Source organism: Tinamus guttatus, unplaced genomic scaffold (genome assembly GCF_059628265.1).
Source record: "Tinamus guttatus ecotype Peru unplaced genomic scaffold, ASM5962826v1 Tinamus_guttatus_pri_ptg000490l, whole genome shotgun sequence".
NCBI classification, from domain to species: Eukaryota; Metazoa; Chordata; class Aves; order Tinamiformes; family Tinamidae; genus Tinamus; species Tinamus guttatus.
In genome coordinates, this window is record NW_028289024.1 from 75,386 (window position 1) to 101,177 (window position 25,792).

The window sequence follows — 25,792 nt, forward strand, 5'->3', positions numbered from 1 at the left end:
ACTATGCAAGTCTAAACTAGACATTGTTGGTAGCTGTGATCTAACCATTGAGCAGAGCTCAATGTAGGACACAGGCAAGAGAAAACACAAGATATTCCAAAGAATTTAATCAGAGGTCATTAAACCAGAGGTTTAATGAGAGAAAATCAAAGATCATGGTGAGAAAATCACATTTCTCAAATTGTGTCATAGGGAGATGCATACACAGCCCTGTAACTGCTGCTAAAAACACAAGAATCTTTAGGCTTGGTTATAAAATGTCTTCCTCAAAGCATTAGAAGCTCAAAACTCAACTCTGGATGGCCTGATGGTACAAAACAGCAGGTCCCAAGGGACTGGTGAGCACAGAAGCCTCCACACTTGGAAAACACCAGAGAAAAAAAGAAACCATCTCCTGCTCCTGCAATTCTTTTGCTTTGCAAGGCTAATAGGACAAGAAACTAATATTGTTAAACAGTGCCAGGTATAAAAGAAGAAATTATCATGAATAAGACAACTGGCCTTTTTTTAACATGCTCAGTTTTCTAAGCAGAGCAATACTGGGAAAAAAAAATCAGCCTAGGCCAGTTTGACCACAGTGGCTCTTAATAAAGAAAAGAAACTGCTGCTTAACTTTCATCAGCGCTTTATTTTTAAACCTGACTACTCTGTAGCTTGTCTTCCGGTAACAAATAAGACTATTTCTTTTTAGGGAATGCAATATTGTTGCATATGTGTTTTTTTTTTTCCCTTTTTCTTCCTCTTTAGGTAAAATGGATACAGTAGAAAAGCGAGTCCACGCCTTTGTGCGGGTCAAACCGACAGCTGATTTTGCTCAGGACATGATCAAGTTTGGGCAAGACAACAAGGTAGAGAGAAAAAAGCTTGCAAGCATGAAAGGTTTGGGGGTTTGTTTCAGCTTTGCCCATGGAAATGCAGAATTCTTCATTCCTCAAGGCCACACACGTCGGGTCACGTTTTCCTGCTTGGTGCAGACTGAACCTCATGATTTTGTTCCAGTGTCACTGTTTGTATCAAGCGCCACCATTTGTGTGATAAAGTCACTAAAAATCTTTTAAAAATGGGAGTTGGACTGATCCTGGAGGAATTCCCAGTGGTAAGCACTATTCCAACCAAAGAGGTCTCCTTGGGATGCAATTTCTGCCTCCCCTCAGGCAAGTTCCTTACTTTACCTTATAATCCCTGTGTTAATACTCATCTCTCTTATTTAATTACCAATTTCCCCGGACACCAAATCGCAAACATCACTGAAATGTAAACAGATGAGCTCAGCCATATTTCCCTCTTCTAGGACATGTAATACCACAAAACACCATCCAGGTCAGTAAAGCAGCATCATTATTTCGGCTCCATTTGCTCCTTACTTCCAGATCTTCAGTGGGTGTCTTCATTTTTTTGAGAAAACGGGTGCTGAAACCCTTCCTAGCTATCGGCCTTATCTTTGTTTCTCCGTTTGGTTGCAGAGCATAGATATTTACCTCAAAAAAGATGCCAAGCAAGGCGTTGTGAACAACAGGCAGACGGAGTGGTGCTTCCGGCTCGACGGGGTTCTTCACAACGCCTCCCAGGACCTGGCCTACGAGACCGTCGCTGAGAAACTGGTGTCTGAAGCTTTGAACGGCTATAATGGTAATTTGTTGTTATTCTGAGCAAGAATTGTTGTTATTTTGATCAAAAATGGTTGTTATTTTGATCAAAAGTTGTTATTTTGATTATTTTGCCCGTCGGCGGAGGGTTGAGCGGAGGTGGAGATCCTCCTGAGGTCTCCTTTGAGGAATGCAGCTGTTCCCTCCTTCCCTCCTGAGCTGGTTCTTTTGCTGTGGAACTTTCCCAGGCACCATCATGTGCTATGGGCAAACAGGGGCCGGGAAAACGTACACGATGACGGGAACGACGGCGGACTACAGGCACCGAGGAATCATCCCCCGCGCGATCCAGCAGGTACCGGGGCCGGGATGAGAGCAGAGGATACAAGGAAAAGGCAAAGGCATCGTTGCATTTTTTCTCTTACCTGCCTATCTGCTATTGCTGGTAACCATGGCAGTGTATGGACACAGCAAAAGAGGTTTTATGTGCTTGCCACCAGCCCATTTCCTTTCATTTTAACTACGTGATGATCATTAAGGGCTTAAGGGAGCTTTAAAATACACTTTTTATATAAAAATACACATTTTATGACGCTGTGGCTTTGCGCAGTGATGCTGGTGACATTTGAGGGCACGGGAGTGGTGTTGCTTTGAAGCACAGTGATCTGTGTCACTGTCCAGAGTCTCCTGCTGCTTTAGTGATATCTGCACGTGCCAGCACGTCGCTGTGCTTTGTGTTCATTTACGGAGCTTGTTCCTGTTTGCCTCTCTCTCACATCATACACCAGATGCTCCCCAAATGTAGGCGTGCCTCGTTCTTGCCTCAAAGGCCTGTTCTCAATAGCTTGCTTTCAATTAGCCATTTTTTCCTCTTGAGTAATACTCTACCAGTTATATTTTTGCCACAAGTGCTATTAGGATAAGGTAAATTAGTCAGTATATGAAGAAGCCTTTTCATTATATGTTCAGGGAGGGCCAAGTCCTCTACATTTATGTTAATATTCCCACCCAACCATGCTATTTTAAAGATATAATGCTTCAAAAGTGTTTCTGAGATGATAATCTTAAGAAATCATATTTAAAGTGTTGTCTGCATCTGGTCAGCCCTCAGGCAACCACAACTGAGCAATTAGCTGCGTGCTAATTGCAGATGAATTTACGGCCGTTCAGAAAGTCACAAATAGCTTCTCTGAAAGGCTGTAAATAGCTGATAGTTCTGTCTGTGAACTAAGATGCCAAGAGAAACCCCTTGATGTTTGTGCAGGTCCTCAAGGCGGCTGCGCATTGCGCCGATCGATTCGTCACCGTGCGAGTGTCCTACCTGGAGATCTACAACGAGACCCTGTGTGACCTTCTGGCCACCGTGGCGAGCGGGGGCACCGGGGACGTGCCCTTGGCCGTGGTGGACTGCCCGGGGGGTGTTTATGTGAAGGGTTTGTCTATACATACAGTCAACCATGAGGAGGATGCTCTAAATCTCCTGTTTGAGGCAAGAAGAAACAACTGTTGCCCCTCGGGGGACCGTGACGTTTCCTGGCATGGCTGAGGGAAGAGGCAGGAGGCGGGTGGTGGGTCTGCTGGAGGGACATCCGACCCTCTCCGTTCTTCTTCCAGCAGGTGGAAGAACTGGTAGCTCTTTGTAGCTGGGATTCTTGCAAGGAAAATGCCCTTGGCACAGAGATTCTGCAGGATCCCCCTGGTGAATCCCTGATTTTAGCATTTGCCAGAGCCATTGCAGGAAGCCGGAATGGCAGAGCAAGCGATGGCAGCACAGCAGGGCTGAGACCCCTGCTCCTGGGGTTAGAAAGCACCAAGGTGTTGAGCATTGAGGGGGTTAGAAAGCACCAAGGTGTTGGGCATGAAGGGCATTTCCCTGTGCGTGAGCTTTGGCCGTTTCCTTTTCCACCTTGCAGATTGGCTGCCCGGCTCTGTACCGCGCTGGCAGCCCCACAGCCTTTCCAGCGACTGTTTTATTTTGTTTTCTGTTCCTGTAAACCATCATTACGAGCTCGTGGTTCTCCTCTGCAAGTTACCTGTGACAAATTTAGCCTTGGGGAGCTCTTTGGTTTCCCACTCATCGAGAAACTGAAACGGAGAGGGAGGTATCGCCTCGGAACGAGCCTTGTCTGGCTGTTCCTCAAAAAAACCCCTCAGTTCTGAGAGCTGAACCTTGAAAGTGGAAATGCAGATAATGTGGTCTCGGCTTTTACCGTAACCCGTGGCCTTTACCAGCTGTGCTGCAATACGCTTCAAAAATCTTCTGAGTAAGAAAGGGAGACAAACAAGAGCTCCTGCTTTCACCCAGTTGTATTGCGGTCTCCTTGCAGCATGAAATTGAATTATTTGCTTAATGGTGTGGATCTGTGATTTCTCCCTCATTCTACAGAATGTAATAATATGATCCTCAATTTTGCCTTCATTCGCAGGGTGAGACCAATAGAGTAATAGCAGAACATGCACTGAATAAAAATTCATCCAGATCCCACTGCATTTTTACTATCTATATTGAGGTAAGTGCTCCAGCAGTTTTTCTAGGGCCTCAGGTGGCTGATGCTCATTAAATACCTGTATTTTTTAAGTCTATTTTAGTTTTGTCCAATGTTAAGTACAGTTTATATTCTCTCTTCCCCCCACCTGCAGTGTAATTTCAGAGTTTTGTCGGATGTCAAATGCTTGAACTCCAAAATCAACCTCATAGACCTGGCAGGCTCAGAGAGGCTGAGTAAAACTGGGGTAAGTCATGGAAGAAGAATTTGAGACCTCGGTGAAGAGCGTAGTAATGAGCACGGGGCAGCTGAAATGACAGGGTTTTCCCACAGCAGAATTCAGGCTCTTAATAAATAGGAAGCTGTGGCAAATCATAGGCCACATTAGCACATCAGAGAGCACTGGGTTGCTTGCAGGTGCTCTGTATCTTAGTTCTAAGTTGTACTTGACTCCTGTCCTTCAGTGCCTTCCAAGCTAACCCAGGTTCACAGCGTTCATGCCACATTATTGTTTGTCAGCAGAGAAAAAGGTCTGAGCAACCGGCTGTATTTGGGCAAAAACTCTCTGAGTTTTTCTCTTTTTTCCCCATGACCAAGTGTGAGCCCTTGGCTTCTAGTGCACAAAGTGTTGAAACCTTCCCACAACGCTAGGGCTCAGCAACGGAGACATTCCCAGGGCCCTGTGAAATTCTGTCTGGATCAAAACAGAAAGCCCATCAGCCCTGTGACAAACACATAATTTTCCTTTTTTGAGGGAAAGACAGTGATCCCGGTAGATTTTTAATGTAGAAAAGAAGGTCTCTGCAACCTTGTTTTCAAACTGGAAGGAGATTGGACTTTGCTGAATCTGAATTAGATCCTTGTCTTGGGGGTCAAGCAGAGCTGCCCCGTCAGGAAGAGACGTGCTCTGCTTTGTGGCTCGTTCCCAAACACCCGCTGTGAAGCTTTGCCTTCTGCTCTCCCTCGCAGTCTGAAGGGCAGGTTCTGAAGGAAGCCACCTACATCAACAAGTCGCTGTCGTTCCTCGAGCAGATCGTCATCGCCCTGAGCGACCCGAGGAGGGACCACATCCCCTTCCGCCAGAGCAAGCTCACGCACGTCCTCAAGGACTCGCTCGGTGAGGACATCGGGCGACACCAGCCCTGGGGTACACGGAAAACGCTGCGGTTTCAGCGAGCCTCTCGGGTCCTAATGGACAGGGTGACACGTGGCACTAATCGTTGGTCACAGCGCGGCTGCTTTTCCTCATCACTCAAGCAGCAGGCGCAAAGACAGCACAAATGCACACACCGAGCAGCCTAACAGGGACACACTCGGCTTTTCTTAGTTAGAAAACTTAAAAACAACCTCCTGCCAAGACCCGCTGGCACACGAGCCTGCTCAGATGGTTGTGCTTTGGCTGCAGATGATAAAGCCAAAGCTGTGGTGCCTCTGGCAACGCAGATGGGCAGCACACGCAGGTGGAGACTGCGGGGACTGAAACCATCAAAACTGAGGGGAGAGCTGAGGTATTTTGAGCCCAAAGCTTGCACTGCTCTTGGGAGAGATGTGACAAACTCCTGTTGGCTTCCCTGGTATTGGAGTTAGGCCAAGGCTTTTCAAATCCTCTGCTCTGATTTCATCCCGTTTCAGACTTTTACAGTTGTCACTTGCTGTCTTCTTGCCGCAGGGTCACCAGATGAGAAACACATCTGATCTTCATTCTTAAGTCATTTTATACCAACTATATGTGTGTATATATATATATATATATATATGCATATATATATATGCATGTATTTCTTGCATCTTTTATTTATTTTATTTTTTGGTGTCATTTCCAGGGGGAAACTGCAATACTGTCCTGGTGGCAAATATCTGTGGGGAAGCTGTGCACATGGACGAGACCGTAAGTGGAACCAGTTTCTACAGAACTGAGGTCTTGTCCCTGCTACTCTTGCAATTATGTTGGCCACAAAGAGATTTAAAGCAGAGTCTCTGTGGGGCTGTGGCAAGATTCCCAGAGGAGCATCCTGCCTAATTCCTCAGAAACATCTCAGAGCCTTGGAGCACAAAGTGCTTTTGCCAGTCTGTCTGTGATGCCAGCAGGGGAGTAGTAACCTGCTCTACTCAGAAATGAGAAATGAGGATTAGAACAGGCTCAAGCAGCTAAAACCTAAGCACACTGGATACTGTTAATTATCACTGTGGTTCCGCTCTAAAAATGTGCTTTGAGTGGTGTATCACATAATTAAGTCAGTGGAATGGCTTCCAGCCAGGTTGGGATACTGGCAGCAGGAGAGCCTGCTAACAGTAACTCTTTTTAAGCCATGAAAAGATAAAATTAGTGAAAGCCTTGCTGTGTGAACCAGCCCACCTCAACCACTTCTGTCACACAGGGAATTGCCTTGCTGTTTGCCAAGGGAGAAGCTACACATAGCAAAAGAGTGTAAATACAGTCACGGGTTACGCAGTCGTCTTTGAGGCACTGGCTTTATCATCTTCTACTCTGGTTCTGATATTATCTACAAAACAGAGGCTCCACTTTGTATTCAGAGGAGGATTTTCAGGCTGAACTGGCTCAGGATATCACAAGAATCGGGCCTGAAAGCCACTGGTATGTGGTTCCAAATTATTATAAGTATTATTTTGATGCGAAAGGGTGTGATCGCTTCTGAGATCACGGCCCTGTTGCACAAAGAGCTGCCACGTGCATAGCAGAAAAGACAAAAACATCATTTGAAGCTGCCTAATCACCTGGAAGCAGATAAGCAGGAGAGGACACACTGCAGGAGTGAGAAATCCTCCCTGTCATTAAATAGCTTTTGTATTTCTACCTAGTAGCCTGCGATGTGAATAGCAACGGGTTATAAAAATTATACCTTTGTCAGGATTTCTTTTAATTAGTGTATACGTATATTTTTCAGTTGTCCTCTCTTCGTTTTGCTACCAGAATGAAATGGATCACAACAGAACCAGTTGTCAATGAGACATGTGACACATGGGTAGGTAGAGGAGGGGATTGGAAGATTTATTTTCTCAGGTTCATTCATATTTAGGCTAATGACCTTAAAAATCTGAGGGAGATGCTGCAATTTAATGAGTTACAACCCCTCAGCCGAGGTGACATTCCTTGGATGCGAGCGTGTAATGAAAAGAAGATTAGTATTAACCTTTTAATTGGGATTTATTTGGAATTACTGGGAGTGTGCAACAGGGTACAGTCGTACAGGGGGTTCCACTTTTCCTGGAACATGGAGATCCTTAAACTGGGAGTCCGTGCTGTTTCATATGGGAATCTCCTCTTAAGAGAGAGGTTAGATTGTGGATCTCTCCCCTGACTTGTGGGCAAATCACCTCCAGGTCTATCTCAGCTTCACACAGCATTACCCTGCTCCTGTGGGCAGCCTCACTTTTTTGACACGATTACGATGCTTGTTTAAACACAGAAATAATTTAAGGAAGGTGATTGTTGTATTTTAGATGTTTTTGTGTGTGCTTTCACACCTGGAATTGGTGGGACAGCAGCAAATGCTCTATGAACTGCTGATGGCCCAAAGAGCAATGTCAGGGTTATCTTATCCATGCATGGAGTGAGAGAGCCCTGCTGCTGTTTCGTGCTCTGATTTCACCTGTAAGCAGAGAAGCAGCTGGGGAGTTCCCTCCAGCAGTTTCCAGGGAGGTTTGGAGCTGTGCAACAAGCTTTCCCTCTTCAGTTCCCTTTCATTTGTGTTGTGTGGGATGGAAAAGAGCAGCCAAAATGTATTTAAGGAAGTTACTGTGCTCTGATACTCAACAGGTCACTTAAAAAGTAGCTCAGCATCCAGTTTTCACTGAATTCCAAGGAGATTTGGTTATTTACACCTTTTTGGAAGCTTATTTTAAATAGCAAATGCTTGAAAACATCCCAGATTATGGGGAAATTCAATCACAAATACACCCCAGGGCATCCTGGCCTTGAATAAGGTGAATGCCAGAAGTCCTACGGGTTGTATAGGGAGGAGAGTGGAGCCCTGCCTGGTTCTTTGCTTTCAGGATAATTCCTCACAGTCCAAAATCTGACAGCCACAAGGGTGCCACATCCAATCATGAAATAGGTGACCCTCCTTTTAATGGCTTAGGCTGATCCAGGACAGCGCAGGAGTTGTCCTGTTGGAAGCAAATCAAAGGCAAAATCATTTCCAGGCTCCCCGATACAAACCTGACAGCAGATCCAGGGGGAGATGCTCCCCAGCCCTGATGTTATCCAGTTTGATGCTGCCCTTCAGCAGCTCTTCCACTGACAGCACTTGAGCATTTGCTCCCCTTTTTGTTTTCCTGCTAGTGGATGGTGAAGACTTTGGAGAAGGAGATCAGTTACCTGAAGCGGGAGCTGGCCATGCACGACAGCTTGGTAAGGAACAGCCTAAGCTGCCTTAAAGAGCATCTTGTTTTCGGAAGATTTTTTATTATTGTGAGCTTTGTTGAGCAGTAGGAATGGCCAAATCAGTGCCCACCGTGCTTGTGCTCTCTGCTTTCAGCACAGTCTCTCCAAGATGGGCCAAAGCTCTGAAAATCTCTTGCTGTTGAGATTGTTTTAGCCTCAGGCCCCCTGAGAAAAGGCTCACAAAGCCCTTCCCTCATATGATGGGAAAGTGGAAAGGAGGAACCGTTTTCAGCACGGCCCTGAGTCCTGCGTCCTGCCAACTCGGGTGATGAGAAGCCACACTCAGAAATTAAGTATAAGGCTTCCACGGACCCACTAGAGAAATATCAGGCATTCACCCAGAGATTTTTATAATTCACTCATATTCAATTTTCACTTTTTTTTTTTTTCTTTTCCCCCTAGGTCAATCGCTCTTTGGTGACTTATGACCCTCTGACTGAAATCCAGATAGCAGACATTAAGTCTCAAGTGCTAAAATACCTCGAAGGATCCATTGATGAAATTGATGTAAGTAGCTTCTTTAGTAGAGAATGATTTATATGCTGATTTTGTCCCGTTTTGTTCCACGTCAGAAGGAATAAAGATATCTTCTGAAGAAGCTGTTTTAACCTGAAAGATATTGCAGGTTTTTGTTTGTTTGTTTTACTTATTAAGGAGACAGTCTCTCCTGGATTTCATCCCATTTTTGCCTTTTGGAAGTTTAAGGGGACTTTTCCTCTGACTTTAACCTCCCTGGGGTTCTTTCTTTGGAGTCTCTTTAACTATTTTGCTTTGCCAATGTGAAAGCAGACCTTTGTAAGCTGTGCTCCCAAAGCATCCCTCAAAACACGTTGTAGAGAAATGCACTGGGGTTTCTCAACTGGAAACTGCCTGTTCATGGCAAAATGGTTGTAAAAAGAAATAGCAAAAGTCCCTCGTGTACAAACATTCCTTTGTGGGCAAGCAGGCAAGCAAAGAAAATGAAAGAAAATTAAAGAAATGAGCACAATTAGATAACCCTAAGGAAAGAAACAAAAAGAAACCCTGCTGGAGACCCTGCCTCTCATTTCATGTTCTCCCCACGCTTCTCCTGAAGGCCCCGTGTGCCCCCTCCAGCAGGCAGGAGCAGGGCAGCATGAGGGTTTATGTGAATGTTTGTTTTCCCCGGGCTGCAAAATGTGCTGTGGGCAGCTCATGGGGAGCAGGGAGGCACCCGAGACCCTGGGGAACCCGAGTGCAGATTCCTGCTCGGCTGCAGCCCGCTGTGACTTGTCCGTGTGTCCGACCATCATCTCCAAACCAGGGGTAGCAGCAGGGCTGTATTCCCACGATTCGATTTCATGGGCAAGTGGACTGAGGACAGCGCCCTGGCAGCAGCGTGATAATCCACAAGGACAGCAGAGCCCATCCTATGTTGCTTGTAAAGGATTTCATATTGTAAATAATTCCCTATCTGGAGGCTGGATGCTCCCTGGAATTCACTCCAATCTGTGAGGTTCCTCTCTCCTTAAACATCCCTTCAAAGTGACTTCCAGCGCCTCCAGCCTGACTTCCCAGCCTCTCCTCAAGCGTTGGGATCCTACTCTTGGGAAGCTCCTCTAGAAATGCCCGCCTGTTTCTTCACTATGTGCATCTCTTCCCCAGATAGTGAACATGAGGCAAGTCCAGGAGGTTTTCAGACAGTTCAAACAGCTCGTAAGGTAAGATAACCTGCTGGTGTGCCCTTCTCCATAAGGTTTAGAAATTCCACCAACCTTTTCTTCTGTGATACTGCACTTGCTGTGACGTTGGTATGAAATACAGGGAATAACTCGTGACTGAAAAATCAGTGGCTTTTCCCCGAGAGGACTATTATATTTAGCCTTCCAGTGCTCACAGATCATGTGCCAGGTCTGTTCGTGGTGTGACTCACTGATGTGCTCCGTAGAGGTATCAGCATGGAATATATCCTGGGCCTCAGGTACTTGGCCGTGGAGCGCGTGTCCGTTGTGCAAGGCGTTCTAAAACACATCTTTGGGAAAATAAAACTCTGTAGGATGAGATGATATGCAATGGTCTCGGTGCAGCAACTGCTAAATGTTAGGAAATGCTTTTTTTGAAGGGATTGTGGCAAAAGAAGGTCATAAAGGAATACGGAGGGGCATGGAAAGAAGGCTCCGTGGCTATTCCCAGGGAGCTCTCCCTGGTGTGTGCTGTGGGACGGGAGAAGTGGGAAAGTGCCATTAAGAAAACATCACCAGTGGATGATGAAAGTTGTTTCTTGAGCTTTTGAGGGAAGGTAAAGAGCAGGCGCAGAAAAATTCCAGGAATGAGGCCAAGCAGCTTCAATGTCATCAGAGAGCACAGAAGGGATTTATGGCAACCACCTGCCAACATTTTGACTTGGAAAATGTCCTTTGCAGCAGCCGTCTGGCCAGGCAGTAGAGGCTGCTGCTCCCAAGAATGAGGCTGAGATATCACTGCAGAAAATCTGCCTGCCCCCACATCCAAAATAGGTTTCTTGGTTACTGTCTTCACATTTTGCCTGATTTTTTTTTTAACTTAGGACTCCTTTTATTGGGCTGAAACAGTGCATTATGGTCTTAATTTGCAGATTCCCTAACAACTTGCAGTCTTCTGTAGTGTACTTTTTAAGCCTATGGATACTGCTTCACGTGTTTTCTTTCAGTGAGGAAAAATATATAGTTTGAATCCCAATAGGTTAAAGATGAAATTGTTCTGTGGCAGAACTGAACAAATGTGATAGTAGTTGGTTTGGATGATTAAAGGTTATGTTAAGTATTTAAATAGCCATAAAAAGCTTCTGTATCCAAGATGCCAAAAGGATATCATGGAAAAAGAAAGGAAGAGGAAAATGGAAAAAGGCTAAAACAGGTATCATGAAGAATGCAGGAGGCCACGTGGGATGCACGGAGGGGACATCACATGGAAAAGATGTTTTTCTTGGAAATCTGGTGTGTTTACAGGTTTGGGCATGTGGAATAGCCCTCCTCGAGCACAATACTGAGGGCCTTTTTCTCCCCTAGTCAACAGGAGCAGGAGGTGGAGGCCAGATTACGAAGCAAGTATGCGCTGATAGACAAAAACGACTTTGCTGCTATTGCTGCTGCTCAGAAGGTAACGCCCGGGGCTCCAGCCCCGGCCAAAATCCACCTCAGAATCCGCTGATGTCCATCTCGTGTCAGCAGAGAACGTGGCCCGCCATCTAAAGAGAATAATTTATTAAATGGGAATGAGGAAAACACAAATTAATATGAGAAAGTGACCTCTCTGTCAATCGGTTAATTGTAAAAGGCAAGGGCAGATCACCTTCCTCGATGGGGGTTCTCCTTCTAGTTTCTGGAGAAAAGAAAATGTGCCCTATGTAAAGCATAAAGTCACATATGGATCCATACCTGGTTTTTAATATATTTTTCTTTATCCACTTCAATATGTGAAATACTTTCTCTCTGAATTGGTCAGTATTTACCTCAGAATTGTTTCTCTGATATTAAATACAAGTTATACCCACCTTAAGTGGCTGACATGTTCAGTGTAGGAATCTCAGGGTAACTTTGTCCCTAGTTTTAATGTTTGATTCATTTTCATGGATGTGTCTCCCTGAAATGCCTGCTGGTGAGTACGGATCTCCGGAATAGATGGTACAACAGGGTGGAATTGGTGCCGATGCTTCCCAGCTCATTGCTGCTTCTTCCCGTTTCCAGGCGGGCCTCGTTGACGTGGATGGCCATGTGCTGGGGGACATGGACGGGCAGGATTTGGGGACAGGAACTGCTCATTTTTCATCCAAACATGGTGGGAAGAAGATAAAGCCCAAGAAAACCAAAGAGCAGGGCAGGTGAGTCCTTATTTTCGGGTAGCGCCTCGTCACCCGCTCCGGTTGTGGCCAAGGCGTGAGGGCAGCCCGGGGAGGACGGCAGAACCGGAGCCGGCCTCGGAGGTGTATCCAAGCGTTGGGTTTCCTCAAGGATAGTTTCGCATCCGTGGTATCCTCATGGCCACAAGAACGTGGCAGGGCAACACGTGCGGCAGCAGACATGGCCTGTGGCAAGAGAAGAACCCCGTGAAGAGGAATTTGGGGCACAAATGGTCAGTGTGGGCCCTGTTAGGGGTGAATCGAGGCTTTGGGCCTTGTGGGCTTGTGGCCCTGAGGGCAAGTGAACCCCGTCAGGGGGACAGTCCTGGGATAAACCCGGAGTTTTCCTTTCAACTCCGTAGGTAGGAAATGTGTTAGGGGGAAGGAAGGGGCAAGCGAGGAGGGGCAGTAGATAAGGAGTGGGGCTGAGAAGGGATCGTGAGGGGGAAGGACGAAGAATCGGTACAGCAAGGCCCAGAGGCTGGTCTCATTCCTTGGCAAGAGACGTTTGGCCCTAAACTTTGGCAGATGCAATGTCAGACTGCTGGTTTTTTAACCAACAAATGAGCACTTGAAGTGTGTTTTGGTTCCAGTATAAATTGATCTGGTTCCTCTTGTTTGCCCTGTCAGGAAGGAAGGAATCGGGACCTCTTCTTCTGGGAAAGAGATGGATGTTCTTCTGCAATCAAAAACTCAGGTGATAACTTCCACCAAGGATGTGGATGTGAAAGAGGGAGTGAGGAGCCAGGATGCAGCAAATATTGACACGCAGCCCTCGAAACTGGCTTCTCTGCGGGACTCCCAGCAGCTCAGGTAAGCCCAGGCAGGGGAGTGCAGAGGTGGATTTGGACCTGAGTGAGGCCATTGTGTCCCCCTAAAACCACCTGCTTCAAAGTGAAGCAGGAGAGACTTAGAGATCTTCACTGCAGACGTTTGTTGTAGGATAGCAGTGCTCATGTGGGCACCTTATGTACCTAAGGATGCTGGTGGCACCTTCATCTGCTTCGTGCTCTGTCCTGGCCAGTCCTCTGTGTAAGGGGCCCTTTGGAGGTCAGTCAAGGGAATGCTGGAGGTCTCCACGCTGAGGAGCATGGAGACTTCTATAGCTGCCTTCTACCAGATCCCTGCATGCCAGGAGCCCCTGCACCACACAGGGCAACCCATCAAAGTGGGACATTCCTGCCACGGTGCCGAGGGTCTCCCGGAAGCCCAGCTCCTTTTTCCATGGATTTTGTGTAAAGTGAGGAGCACGTCTGTGCGAAAGCCCTTTCCTAGAAAGCTCCAGACAAGGCAAGTCTGGAAGGGCACGGTAAAGGCAGGCAGCGGGGTTTGGTGGGCAGAGGTCACTGGTCTTGCTGGGAACACAGGAAAAGGCAAAAATATTTCTGTTTAGCAGCAGGCACAGCATTAATTTACCTTCCTGAAGAATCAGACCGATTTCCAGGAAAGGCTCAGAAGTTCTGAGGCATCTCCTAGGAAACTTGGTTTTGGTAGGAATAACTCTGGGGATAGTTTGGGGGAAAAAGGGGCATGAAGCTTGGCACAGAGACAGGGCCAGGACGCGGCCAGCACGGTGAGATCCTCAAAGATCCATTTAAAACCATGCACAAACCTCAGCTGGGACCGCGTCATGCTGCCCGCTACAGCAAACTGAGCCCCACCGTGTCTGTCTCCTTCTCTCCAGCTCCCCTCCATCCAAGCCGGCGGCGTTCGAGCAGTTTAAGAAGGAATGTGGCAGTGAGATCAACCGGATCTTTAAAGAGAACAAGAGCATCCTCCTCGCCAGGAGGAAGAGGAGCGGAGCGGTCGCGCAGCGGCTCAACCTGATGAAGCAGGAGATGGAGGGCATCAAAGAGGCGCTGGGGGCTCAGCGGCAGGAGCGGTGGCAGCAGGGTGAGTCGCGGGGAGGGAGGACACAGCTCTGCCCCCCGAGTCCTGCACCCTTCCCTCCTCCGGCTCCACGAGCCGCAGGCTGCTGCCCCCCGCGCTCTGCTGCATGGGGCAGGGGACAGATTGTCCCTCCTGCCATCCGAGGGGGCTCCTCGGGGTTTTACCTCTGCGTGTGACAGTAGGAAATGCCAGTGGCGACGTTCCTTGGAGGCAGGAAGGGCAGAACAACCCAATTCTGTGCAACTTACAGCCTAAATTTCTTGCCAGTGAGGGTGCCAGAGCACTGGAACAGGCTGCCCAGAGAGGTTGTGGAGTCTCCTTCTCTGGAGATCTTCAAACCCGCTTGGACGCAGCCCTGTGCCACGTGCTCTAGGTGACCCTGCATGTGCAGGGGTTGGACTGGGTGACCTCGAGAGGTCCCTTCCAACCTTCAGCATTCTGTGATTCTATGATTCTATAAATTATCTCCAGGCAACGAGCAAGGGGTGAGAGGGAACGAGGAAGTGAGCAGTGGAAAGCGAGCGGGCCCTGCCTGGCGGAGGGGACAGCTGTGTGACTGGGCCCCTGCAGATGCTCCTGCTCTGAGGTGCTTCCTGCTTCCTCGGCCATCCCCGTGGAGCCACCTCGGTGGCCTAAATGTGGCCCAAGTGTCAGTCTTGGAGCTGAGCCCCAGCGCGAACGCTGCTCTGCTGGGGGGTTTATTCCTCCTCCTATGGAGAGACTTTTGTGACCACCCTTTTTAAGGGGCCTCTTCCCGCGGGATGCAGTCCTGCAAGGTGCACAGCTTGCAAAAAGGGATCTTCTCTCAGGATCGCTGCCTGCTCTGGGCCTCTGCTCTCTGTGATGACATCTCCCAACCGCTGGTTTCTTGTGGCTGCTGGAAACCAGAGCAATGAGAGGAAAAGCAGAGAACCAAGAACATGATGTTTAGCACAGGGGAGCAGCGCTGGCCTAATGGTCTCCCAGGGACTGGCCAGGCTGTTTCAAAGACTTTCACCTTGATGGTGAGCGGGTTCAGGCACTCAGCAGTGATTTCTGCCCCACGTTACTGCAACCCGGTGTTTGTAGAAAGCCTGTCTAAGGAAATGGCAGCTGTGTGGTTAACCTCAGCATAACCGGGTAACTACCGTGCGGTTCGAAGCACCAGGACTGGTCTCCGGCCCTCTCCACCCTCACGAGAGACCTTTGCTTCCTCCTCTTCCCCTCCAGGAGAGTACGTTGATGAGACGGGTCAGATCATCATCGATGAGGAGGAGTTTCTACTCATTATGAAGCTCAAGGACTTGAAGAAAGAGTACAGGTCTGATTACGCAGAGCTTCAGGACCTGAAGGCAGAAATCCAGTATTGCCAGCAGCTCGTGGACCAGTGCCGGAACAAACTCATCTCAGGTACTGGCTCACCAGGGTGCTTTCTAACAGGGTGCTTGAGGGCAGCTCAGCACTTTGGTGCTTCACAGACACGTGGCATCAAACCTCCGCCATAAATCCCCGTCGTTCTCTGTTGCGATTTTTTCTTGCTGTCTCCCAGACCTTGATTTTGTTGTTGTTATTTCGACGTGTTGCTGAAGTGCTGCAGGTTCTCTCCCAGGTAACGACGTCCTCGGTGCTTGAGGCTGGAAGGAACCTCTGGAGATCGCCCGGTCCAATCCCCCTGCTCAAGCACGTTGCCCGGGATTGTGTTTGTGTGGATTGTGAACGGCCCCAGAAATGGGGACATTCCTTTAGTCAGGTTCTGCTGAAAACGCCCCGGCGGGAAGGAGGGTTTGGCCGTTTTAGCAGGTTTTTTGGGAGCCTCACGCTCGTGGTGCTGGGTCACCCCGTGCATCCATCACACGCCACGCAGAGCGTGGGTAGCAGGGATGTGGTCCTGGCATTTCCCTGGATTTGTCCTGTACCCTGGAACACTGTAGCTGTACAAATCCCAGAGTCCCAAGCACTTGGATGCTGTACACGTGGCAGCACTTTATTTTCCAAACTTGCCAAAGCACAACTTGCATCCACGAGGCCGGTCCCACGCTGCTGGAAGTCCACGATTCATCCCAGGATTCATTCCGGCTCCACAGGTGCAAATCCTAATTCTGCTGAAACTTTGCCACGAGTTTCAGCTGGATCCAGGTTTGGCATTTTTGGGTGCTCCAGATGTTTCCCGATCCGTGTCAGGAACATCCGTGTCATCCCAGGATGCACAAGCCATGGCCGAGGCCACCTCTTGGAGTCATTCCTGGGAAATGCTGCCTTCCCGGCGGGGTTTGGGCTCTAGCTCCATAGGGAAGCGTGCCAGCGGGACGGCAGCAGCTTTTCCTGGGAAATTCCTGCTGTTAAACTCCACATTCCCGTGGCGCCCGCTCTGTGTTAGCACTGGCTATTATGGGATGCAGAGTGGCTTCTCCCATGGTATTTGCAGCTGAAATCTGTCCCCAAACTGCCGATGGCTCCGAGCTGCTGCTTCTGAGCAGAGGCCGGGGCATCCCTGGATGCAGGAGCAGTGCCACCTCGTGGCCAGGGGACTGTCCCCAGGGCCAGGCCTGCTCCCCGGCCACCTCCCGGGCAGCAAGGCCACGCTGCAGCTCCAGGAACATCTCGGATAGTCCGTTGGCGATCCGCAAGGAGCCGGCAGAAATCCCCCCCTGGCCTCTGACGGCTCCGCTTTGCTTGCAGAGTTTGAGATCTGGTACAACGAGGCCTTCCTCATCCCCAAGGACGTGCAGGACACGCTGAAGCCCGGTGGCAGCATCCGACCTGGAATGATTCCCATAAACAGAGTGCTGTGCCTGGTGAGTTGTCCCGGCGGCTCTGCTTGTTCTCCTTGGTAGCCACACGTTGCGTGGTGACGAGGGCACGACTCAGGGGACGAGGAGGAGGGCACGGCAGCTCTGCCCCCTCTAAACGCAGCAGCTGGCATTAAAATGCCACCCGATACGACGCAGACAGGGCAACTATGTGGAGATGCATCTTGCTTTCACGTTAGCTTTACCACCAAGAGGCTAAAATCGACCACAAGGACAGGGCAGGGCTGGGACACTCGGGCCATCTGTAGTGTTTACAACTCAACTATTGTGTTTCATGTTGTGGCAACTGGGGCTTGGCCAGCCCTTGGCTTAGAAACGATCACTTTGGGCTATCCAGGATCCACCGCTGCCAGAGGATGGTTCTTTTAAACCGCTTATTCACCAGACTTGTTCTTTGCATTATTCTCCCCCAAAGTCACTCTGGGTTTTGTCCTTTACTGTTAAACATCAGGCCCAAAATCTTAATGCCACTAGATAGGGACATGGGGCCAGCGCTTCACATTTGGGTCCCATTTCTAACTTGTGGGGAGGGATAGGAAAGCTGGAAAGGGATTTGTCTCCAGGCGCCTGCTTATTTTGACTCAGGGCTAAGCATTTTCTGTATTCCTCTCTAGAAAGGTATGGAAAGAGCTTTAAGGCTGATCCTAGAAAGGTTCTTCCCTCTTCTCCGGAATTAGCTCCTCTGAGAGTATAAGTAACAGATATTAGGGGAGAAAAAATGTAGCAGCTTGGCTTTTAAACAATGTTTTGATGTAGGGGACTGTGAAACAAAGAAACAAAGTCTATACAGGAAAGAGGAGGAGGAAAAGGAGGAACAGGCACCCGTTGGGTAACGTGGTGGCCCAACGAAGTCAACAGGCAAAGTCTGAGTGAGTGCCCAGGCCCCGGGTGTCACCCTTTGGGGACGGAGGGAAATCTGTCACTGGCCACTTGGACCAAACCAAGTTCCTGTATTCATAGAAACGGTTTCCAGCCTCGGATTTCTTGTCGTTGCCTCAATTATAGCCTGAGAGATGAGTGAAAGGCGCCTGCTAGCGCTGCCGCCTCGAGCCGGAGATGGTCCCGGGAGGAATCCCGTGGGAGAGGGTGATCCCTGCCGTGCCGTGCCGGGAGCATCCCGCGCTCACCGCGGCTCCCTGCCCTTCCTCCCGCAGGAGCAGGACGTGCAGGACGGCTTCGAGCGCATGCAGGAGGCCGCGCTGCCCGCCTGCCCCGACTCGCTCTCCTTCTACAACGCCAAGATGAGGGCCGAGCAGAAGGTAAGGGACCTTCTCCCTCGCCCCGCTGCGGGGCCCTGGGCTCCTCTGGCCCCTGGCGCTCTGGGCCAGGGCGTTTTGCGGGATTCTGGGCTCATCCCGCAGCACAGGGAGGCTCTTTGAGCCGCGGTTCCCCTCTACGTTTAAAATTAGGCCCTCCTTAAGGCACAAAATAAGAGCACGAGAGCCAAGCAGGCTCCCCAAGCCCAGCCTTGCCTAGCGCAGGGCCAACTTATAAATCAGGCCTTTCAGAAATCCCGCTGGCTCCGGGCGCTGCCCGACCTCCGAGGAAAAAGCGGAATTTTCTGAGTGCCAGGGGCGGATTGTGCGCGGCCGCGGCGGGGACGCTCACGGCCCCGTTTCTGCTCGCAGCACACGTACGCCCGAGCCATGGGCTCCCTGGAGCAGATGCGCAGGAAGCCCGGCCTCATCACGGCCACCATGAGCGGCAGATCCCCGGCGTCGCCCCGCGGCACGTAGCGGCCACGGGCTCGGCCCGCCTCGGCGAGCGGGCGTTTTCCCTTTCCGCGGTGGATTTATCAAAAATAAACACCCGTGGAAACGAAACCGGGCTTTGGTGCTGTGTCGGTCCATGGGGGAGCCCCCTCCGGCGCGGCACAGCCCCTGCAGGGGAGCGGGTCGGCGTTTCCCGGCATTTCCCGGGAATGCGGCTTGGAGCAAAACTCGGGTGAGCATGGACGGCCTTTCCTCAAACCTGCCACGCAGCCCAAACCACGAGGGACATCTCGTGATGCTCCTGAAGCTCCATTTCAGCCTCCTGCCCAGGAAAAGTCTCCTGGCGAAGGGATTCGAGCCATCCCACCTCTCCCTCTCCTCATCCCGAGGCTCAGGTGCAGCTCCCACTTTCCCTGCTGCCCACGGCAGTCTCTGCACCCTCAGCATCAATTCAACGAGTCCCAGATCTGGAGAAAAAAATAAAATATTTAAAAAAAAATATCTCTCTGTCTATGTTTTAACCCCACAGATGTCATTTTAGGGCTTTGGGTGACTTCCCGTTGGCCTCACCCTGAGCCCTGCCCGAAGGCAGATCGGCTGTAGAAACTTCTTCAAGTTTCTTACCGTGTTAGTCTTCATTTTTTTTTCTCCTTGTGCTTCTCGAATTTAGCGATATCCAAAGAATTGCAAAGTATCAGTCCGGAGCCCCAGAATGTGGAGCCGAGTCTCAGGGTGCTCCAGGTGCTGGTAAATTTGCGCAACTCCGTAAGATTTAAGGAGTTGGTGGTTATCTTGGTCACCGTTAGCTTGAATTACGCAACACAAATCACTGTTTAAAGAGCAAAGATGGGGTTATTTTAGTGCTCTTTGGGTACCCAGGAGGGTGTTGGTCCTGGTGTCCCATGGGTGGTGCCCAGTGGGGTCTTTGGGGTGCCGAGGTCCTGATGTCCCATGGGTGGTGCCCAATGAGGGTCCTGGTGCCCAACGGGGGTCTTTGGAGGTGCTGAGGTCCTGGATTCCTGGGGTTGCTGAGGTCCTGGTGTCCCTTGAGTGGTGCCCAATGGGGTCTTGAGGGTGTTGAGGTCCTGGTGTCCCATGGGTGGTGCCCAATGGGGTCTTTAGGATGCTGAGGTCCAGTGGGATTCCTGGGGGTGCTGAGGTCCTGGTGTCCCAAGGGTGGTGCCCAATGGGGTCTTGAGGGTGTTGAGCTCCTGGTGTTCCATGGGTGGTGCCCAATGGGGTCTTTAGGATGCTGAGGTCCAGTGGGATTCCTGGGGGTGCTGAGGTCCTGGTGTCCCTTGGGTGGTGCCCATCGGGGGTCTCCGGGGTGCTGAGGTCCCAGGGCCTGGTTCAGGGGGGAAGGTCTCAATGTTGGGTGCCCCATGGGGATCCTAAGGGATGTCGGTGTCCTGGTGTGAGGCAGGGGGTGTCCTGGGGTGCCGATAGGAAATCCTGACTGGTGGGGTGGAAATCACAGTGTCCCAGTCCCTGGCTTGGGGGGGTTTGAGGGGATCCTGGTTCGGGTGTTCCCGTCTCCAGGAGGGGGCATCCCGGAGGGTTTTCCCAATGTCCCCATCCCTCTTGTGGGGGGGTTTTGAGGGCAGGTCCCAGTGTCTTGGTCCCCAGGAGGGTCTGTGGAAGTGGGTTCCCAATGTGCTGGTCCCCAATGAGGGCAGGGGGACATCCTGAGGAGGGGCCAGGTCCCTCCCAAATGTTGGGGCCGGGGTCCTGATATCCTATCAGTGGATTTCGGGAGGGGGTCCTGGTCCTGGTCCTGGATGTGGGTTGGATTTTGGAAGGTCCCCCTGCCGGGTGGATTTTGGAAGGGGGTCCCTCTGTCTCAGTGCTTGTGAAGGGATTTCGGGAGGGTCCCGGTGTCCCGGGTGGAGGGAAACGGTGTCCCGTGGGGTGTCCCAGGAGGGTCCTGGTATCCCAGGGGAGGGAGGGGGGTCCCAATGCCAGGTTTTTGGAGGGTCCTGCTGTCCCGGGGGGATCCTGGTGTCCCAAGGGGGTGTCCCGGTGTCTTGGGAGGGTCCCAGGATTCTGGGGGGGTCGGTCCCGGTGGGGTGTCCTGGAGGGGGGCGTCTCAGGAGGATCCCGGTATCCAGCAGGGGAGGGTGTCCCGGGAAGGGAGTCTCGTGTCCCGGGGGGTCCCCAGGAGAGTCCCGGTGTCCGGGGGGGCCCGGTGTCCTGAAGGGGTCCTGGTGTCCTGGAAAGAGGGTCTTGCTGTCCCGGGGAGGTGCTGGTGTCCCGGAGGAGTCGCAGGGGGTCCCGGTGTCTCATAGGAGTCCCGGGAGGATCCCGGTGTCCTGGAGGGGTCCCGGTGTCCCGCAGGGGAATCCCGGTGTCCTGGGAGGGTCCCCGTGTCCCGCAGGGGGATCCCGCTGTCCCGGGAGGATCCCGGTGTCCCGGAGGGGTCCCGGTGTCTCTCAGGGGTCCCGGGAGGGTCATGGTGTCCCGCAGGGGGTCCCGGTGTCCCAGGAGAGTCCTGGTGTCCTAGTGTCTCGTAGGAGTCCCGGGAGGGTCCCCGTGTCCCGCAGGGGATCCCGGTGTCCCGGAGGGATCCCGGAAGGGTCATCGTGTCCCGCAGGGGATCCCGGTGCCCCGGGAGGGCCCTGGTGTCTCTCAGAGATCCCGGGAGGGTCCCGATGTCCCGCAGGGGGTCCCGGTGTCTCGTAGGAGTCCCGGGGGGTCCCGCTGTCCCGGGAGGGTCCCGGCGTCCCGGGAAGGTCCCCGTGTCCCGCAGGGGGATCCCGGTGTCCCAGGAGGGTCCCGGTGTCTCTCAGGGGGTCCCGGTGTCTCGTAGGAGTCCCGGGGCGCTCCCGCTGTCCCGGGGGGGGTCCCGGTGCCCCGGCGGTGCCGGTGCCGGTGCCGTTACCTCAGCGCGGCGGGGCGGAGCGGCGCGGGGGCGGCGCGGCGCGCATGGCGGCGCGGCGGGCGGCGGCGGCGCCGCGGCGGGCGGCGGACGGCGGCGGCGGCCCGGGGCCGAGCGGCCGCCGGGGGATGTGAGGCGGCCGGGGGGGAGCGCGGCGCGGCCCGAGGGCGGAGCGGGGCGGCGCGGCCCGCCCTGCCCTGCACGCGGGGAGGGGGCTGCGCGGGCCCCGCCGCCGCCGCCGCCGATGGAGAGCGGGAGGCCGAAGATGGGCGATTTCTACGACCCGGAGCATCCCACGGCCGAGTAAGCGCCGGGGCCCCGCGGGTGGCAGCGGCGGCGGCGGCGGCGGCGGCGCCGGGGCCCGCGGCCTGCGCCGCCTCCCGGGCTAGGCCGCGCATCCCCGGCCTCGCGTGAGCGCCGCGCCCGGGCGCCGCGCGCCGCAGGCCGGCGCCGAGCGGAGCGGGGGGCGGAGCGGCGCGGAGCGGCCGCGGGGCCCGGAGGAGCCGGAGCGGGGGGCAGCGCGGCCCGTCCCGCCGCCGCCTCCAGCACCGCGGCCTGGCGGCGCCGAGCGGGCAGGCAGTGTGGACGTGTCCCAGTTTTCCCCAGGGGGCCATTTTTTTCCGCACTTTTTAGGATTATTTCCCTTCCCGACCTCCCCTAGGACTTTCTTTCCCTTTTCCCCCTCTTTTTCCCTCCGTTTCTTCCCTCGCTTTCCCGGCTTCCCCCCGCGGGGCCCAGCCCGCGTCCCCGCAGCAGGAAGAGCCGAGCGGCGGCTCCGGGGCCGGGGCAGAGCAGCCCTAATGGCTGGTGCCTCCCCTGCTTTCTTTCCCCCGCTTCATTTTTTGCTTTTCTGGGTTTATTTTTGCACCCGCTGGCCGTATCCCTTCGTCTGCGAAAGCCGTGCGTGGTTGTTAGCCGTGTGTGTATTTTTTAACGACTGCATTATCTCCAACGCGGCTGTGAATAACGTGTCTAATTCCTCAGTTATTTGCTTTTAGGCTTGCTCTTCCCGCAGGGTTTTGGGGGTGCTCCGTAAACACCCCCGGCACCTTCCTCCCCCTCCTCATCATCATCGTCGGAGCCCCCGAAACGGCCCGTTTTGGCCCCGGACGCCCCGCTGGACCCCACGGGGCCACGTGTGGGTTGTGGGGCCCCGGCGGGTCCGTCGCTTGGCGAGGACGCTGGCGCCGGACCGAACCGTTTCTGCCCAATTTGGGTGTTTTTGTGTTTTAGGCTGTTTTGAGGTGAGCCGAGCCCTGTCCCTAGGGTGTCGAAACGCGAGCGTCGCGTTGAGCTCGACGCTCCAAAGCGTTTTAGTTGCCTAACTCTGCTCGTTGTTTCCTAAAAGAAATCTCCAAGGGTCACAAACCTGCTCGATTTGGAGGAACCGGAGCAATCCGTCCAACAACTTTTTCTTTTCTAAAAATTTCCTCTAACTAAAGTCCCGCTCTGGAGCTTTCTTAGCGTGCTCGCTCGAGAACTCGTGGCGGTTTCGGATGGTTTTAGGCGCCTCATTCCCAAGTGTCCTATCTTGGAGCCCTGGGATTTGTTGTGGACCCGAGCAACGTTTTGGCCGTCCTTGGAGCGAGCGTTGCCCCCGCTCCGTGCTCTGCGGAGCCCGGGCGCTTCCCGCTTCCCAAACCAAGGAATTATTTTCGGTAGCGCCGCGGTTGGCCAGCCCCGAGGCGGGAGCACCTCGTGGTCCAGCAGCTCCCGGCTTCCTCCTGGATTTGGAAACCCGCTGCATCCCGCTTGAGCGTTTCCAAGCCCCTTTGGACATCGTGCTGGAGAACAGGGAGCGAAACCGGCCACAGGATGAAGACAGCACCATCCAGGGATGCTATTCCAGGTCGGAACTGAGCCCTCCTTCCCGCCAGCTCCATCCTAGTCCTCTCCGGGATCGGCAACAGTTGGATGCTGACGGATACCTGTGTGTTATTTCTTTGGAAAAATCGTTTTCCGGAGGTTTGCCATTGGAGATGTGCCTCTAAAATGCAGCGTTTTGTCACGGCGTGTGGTGTAACCAAAGTGCGGCGAATTGGTAGCCCCACACGGTTATTTTCCATGGGAATTACCACTGGGATTGAGTTTGGCACTGGACTCGTAAGAGTGAAGGGAGCTGTTTAATCCCGCAATGGAGCCAGGGCCAGCGGATGAGCGCGAATGTTGGTGGCATCTCCTGGAGCTTCCCAGTGAAGAAAGACCATGGAGCTTTTCCCTGCTGCGTCCTAGGAATCTTCGGAAGCTTCGTGTCCGCTCCATCCAGTTCCTCCTGGCTGCGGATGCCTTCGCGCCGGCCCTTGCGTTGGAGCAGGGAGCCCTGTCCTTGGAGCAGCCGCTTCCTTGGCGAAGGAATTCTCCTTATTTTTGGCATTTGGAGGGTGTCACGGTTGCAGAGCCTCTCGGGCAGTTACCGTTTGTGCCGTAGCGTCGCTTTGGGATTTGATTAATTTTTAAAATTTCATTTTTTCCCCCCGCGGGCTTCCATTTTCCGCTTTTCCTGAGGGAAAATCATCAGTAACTTTAGTACCCTCAGCAGGAGCTCTTGGCAGTCGCGTTGCAGGTGGATCTGGCCAAACACCCGCGTTTCCTTCCTGGAATATCCGTCTGGAAAGCGCCGGGGGGACGAGGAGGGAAGCGCAGGGCTCCTTTCGCACCCGCTGCTCCATTTGCAGCTTCTGCCCCTCGTTAAAGTGGCTAATTACGGTCTCCGAGGGCACCAGGTTGGGAGCGGCGAGGGACAAACGTGGCTCTTGCTGCCTGAGCCTCCGTGAGGCTTTCCTAGCTACTGCTTTGGATCTCTTGGGAAAAAAATCAGTTTATTTACGGAAAAAAGCCCTTCGTGTGTTGAATTTGTCACTATGCAGCTGATGCACAAGACGGGAGCGTGTCCACCGCGTCCTCCGTGTTTGGATCCATAAATTCCAGGTAGGGACCAGAGCCACTTGCCTCATACACCCTTTGGAGTAACAGAAATCCCAGGAGCTCCGATCTCCAGCGCAGGAGGAGAACTCGCCTGGCCAGCGGGTGGTTATTCCATGAATTTGTCGCTTGGATTTGCTGAGTTTTGGAGTCATCTTCTGCTAAATCCGGGCAGGATCTGGACTTTTTGAGCCAGTTCCTCGTGCTCTGCTTCCATCGGGGAGCTTCTGGAACGGGATCCGGCGTTTCTGAGCTGGATTGCCCTGGATTTCCCGGCTGCATCCTGGGGATAATTAGTGGGCTGGAGAAGTAGGTGAGCGGAATTAAATAAGGCCATTGGACTTCAGGCTTTGCACCTGCCATTGGGAAAGGTTTATATATACATATATATATATTTATGTATATATATATAAATATGTATTTTATATATATATACATATATATATATATATATTTAGATTCAGGTAGGTGAGTGGAAGCAGCCATAGGCTCCCTCCATGTTATTTATGTTATTTATATTATTTATTTTGCACGCAGATAGTTCTGTGTGCCTTTAGCCACCCAAACATTCGGGTGGATGATTTCAGTGCTCCCTGTTTTCCACTATCCCGTGAATGTTCCTTCCCACCAAGCACCTTGCAACTTCCACCGATACATTTTATACCAGTATCACACATCCATGGACTTCAGAGCTGTTGGAATTGCTAAGAAATCCCTGATTTTGGGGAGAAAATGGCTTTTGGGTACTTCTGGTGTCTTGCTTTTCCCTCTTTACGGTTATTCCCCTTGCGTCGTGGCCAAGGAAGGGCGCTCGAGCGGGACGGATGCGCTTGGAGATCCGCTAACGTAATTCTAAATATATAATGTTTGTGTATCTGGCTATATATATAAACCGAGGGAGACAGAGGATTTATAAAGAGCTATTTTTAAGGCTGTGCATTTAGGAACGTGGCTAACGAAGAGGAGTTGGCCGCGCGCTCGGGTAGGGGTGGCAGCAGCCACGGAGCCCGACGCGTGTCCCCGAACCAGGTTGTGCTCAGGAGGGATCTTGCATTTTCCTGCCTGGATTTAACGGGAAGAGGAGCTGCTTGGATGCAGCTTCCCTGGAGCGACGCTTCCCAGGCAGGGACACAACGGGCCGCGTTTTTCCCCGTTTCCAGTGTCCCGAGTGCTGCTTTTTTGTGGTTTCCCTCGACAGAACGGCCATGTTTCCCTGAGAAGCCCCAGGAAAAGACCCCTCCGTATCCATAACCATGGCGAGGATTGCTCTGCTGCTCCGGCATCACCTTAGG

General features: G+C 52.2%; 2 protein-coding genes across 2 annotated transcripts in view; both read left to right on the forward strand.

Moving 5' to 3' along the window:
• Positions 1-686: 686 nt before the first annotated feature.
• KIF9 (kinesin family member 9) lies at positions 687-18,727 on the forward strand. Its single transcript, XM_088533273.1, has 20 exons — positions 687-848; positions 1,464-1,629; positions 1,835-1,941; positions 2,851-3,075; positions 4,013-4,096; positions 4,227-4,319; positions 5,042-5,189; positions 5,896-5,960; positions 6,979-7,056; positions 8,376-8,444; positions 8,880-8,984; positions 10,101-10,156; positions 11,483-11,573; positions 12,161-12,294; positions 12,943-13,125; positions 13,997-14,205; positions 15,412-15,591; positions 16,861-16,976; positions 18,146-18,250; positions 18,620-18,727. The coding sequence occupies exons 1-20, from the start codon at positions 753-755 to the stop codon at positions 18,725-18,727; spliced, it is 2,418 nt and encodes an 805-aa protein (XP_088389399.1). The 5' UTR covers positions 687-752.
• Positions 18,728-21,812: 3,085 nt separating this feature from the next.
• SETD2 (SET domain containing 2, histone lysine methyltransferase) overlaps positions 21,813-25,792 on the forward strand; it is a 40,688-nt gene continuing 36,708 nt past the window's right edge. Inside the window, exon 1 of the mRNA XM_088533279.1 lies at positions 21,813-21,881. Coding sequence (XP_088389405.1) covers positions 21,823-21,881 — 59 coding nt within the window. The 5' untranslated portion in view covers positions 21,813-21,822. The remainder of the gene's footprint in view (positions 21,882-25,792) is intronic.

What these genes read in the sequence shown, in the direction of transcription:
- KIF9 (XM_088533273.1), top strand. Translation starts at nt 753, where the DNA reads ATGGATACAGTAGAAAAGCGAGTCCACGCCTTTGTGCGGGTCAAACCG. An exon ending in AGCTTTGAACGGCTATAATG is followed by an intron (nt 1,630 to 1,834) that starts GTAATTTGTTGT and finishes GAACTTTCCCAG; the next exon opens with GCACCATCATGTGCTATGGG. An exon ending in TCCCCCGCGCGATCCAGCAG is followed by an intron (nt 1,942 to 2,850) that starts GTACCGGGGCCG and finishes ATGTTTGTGCAG; the next exon opens with GTCCTCAAGGCGGCTGCGCA.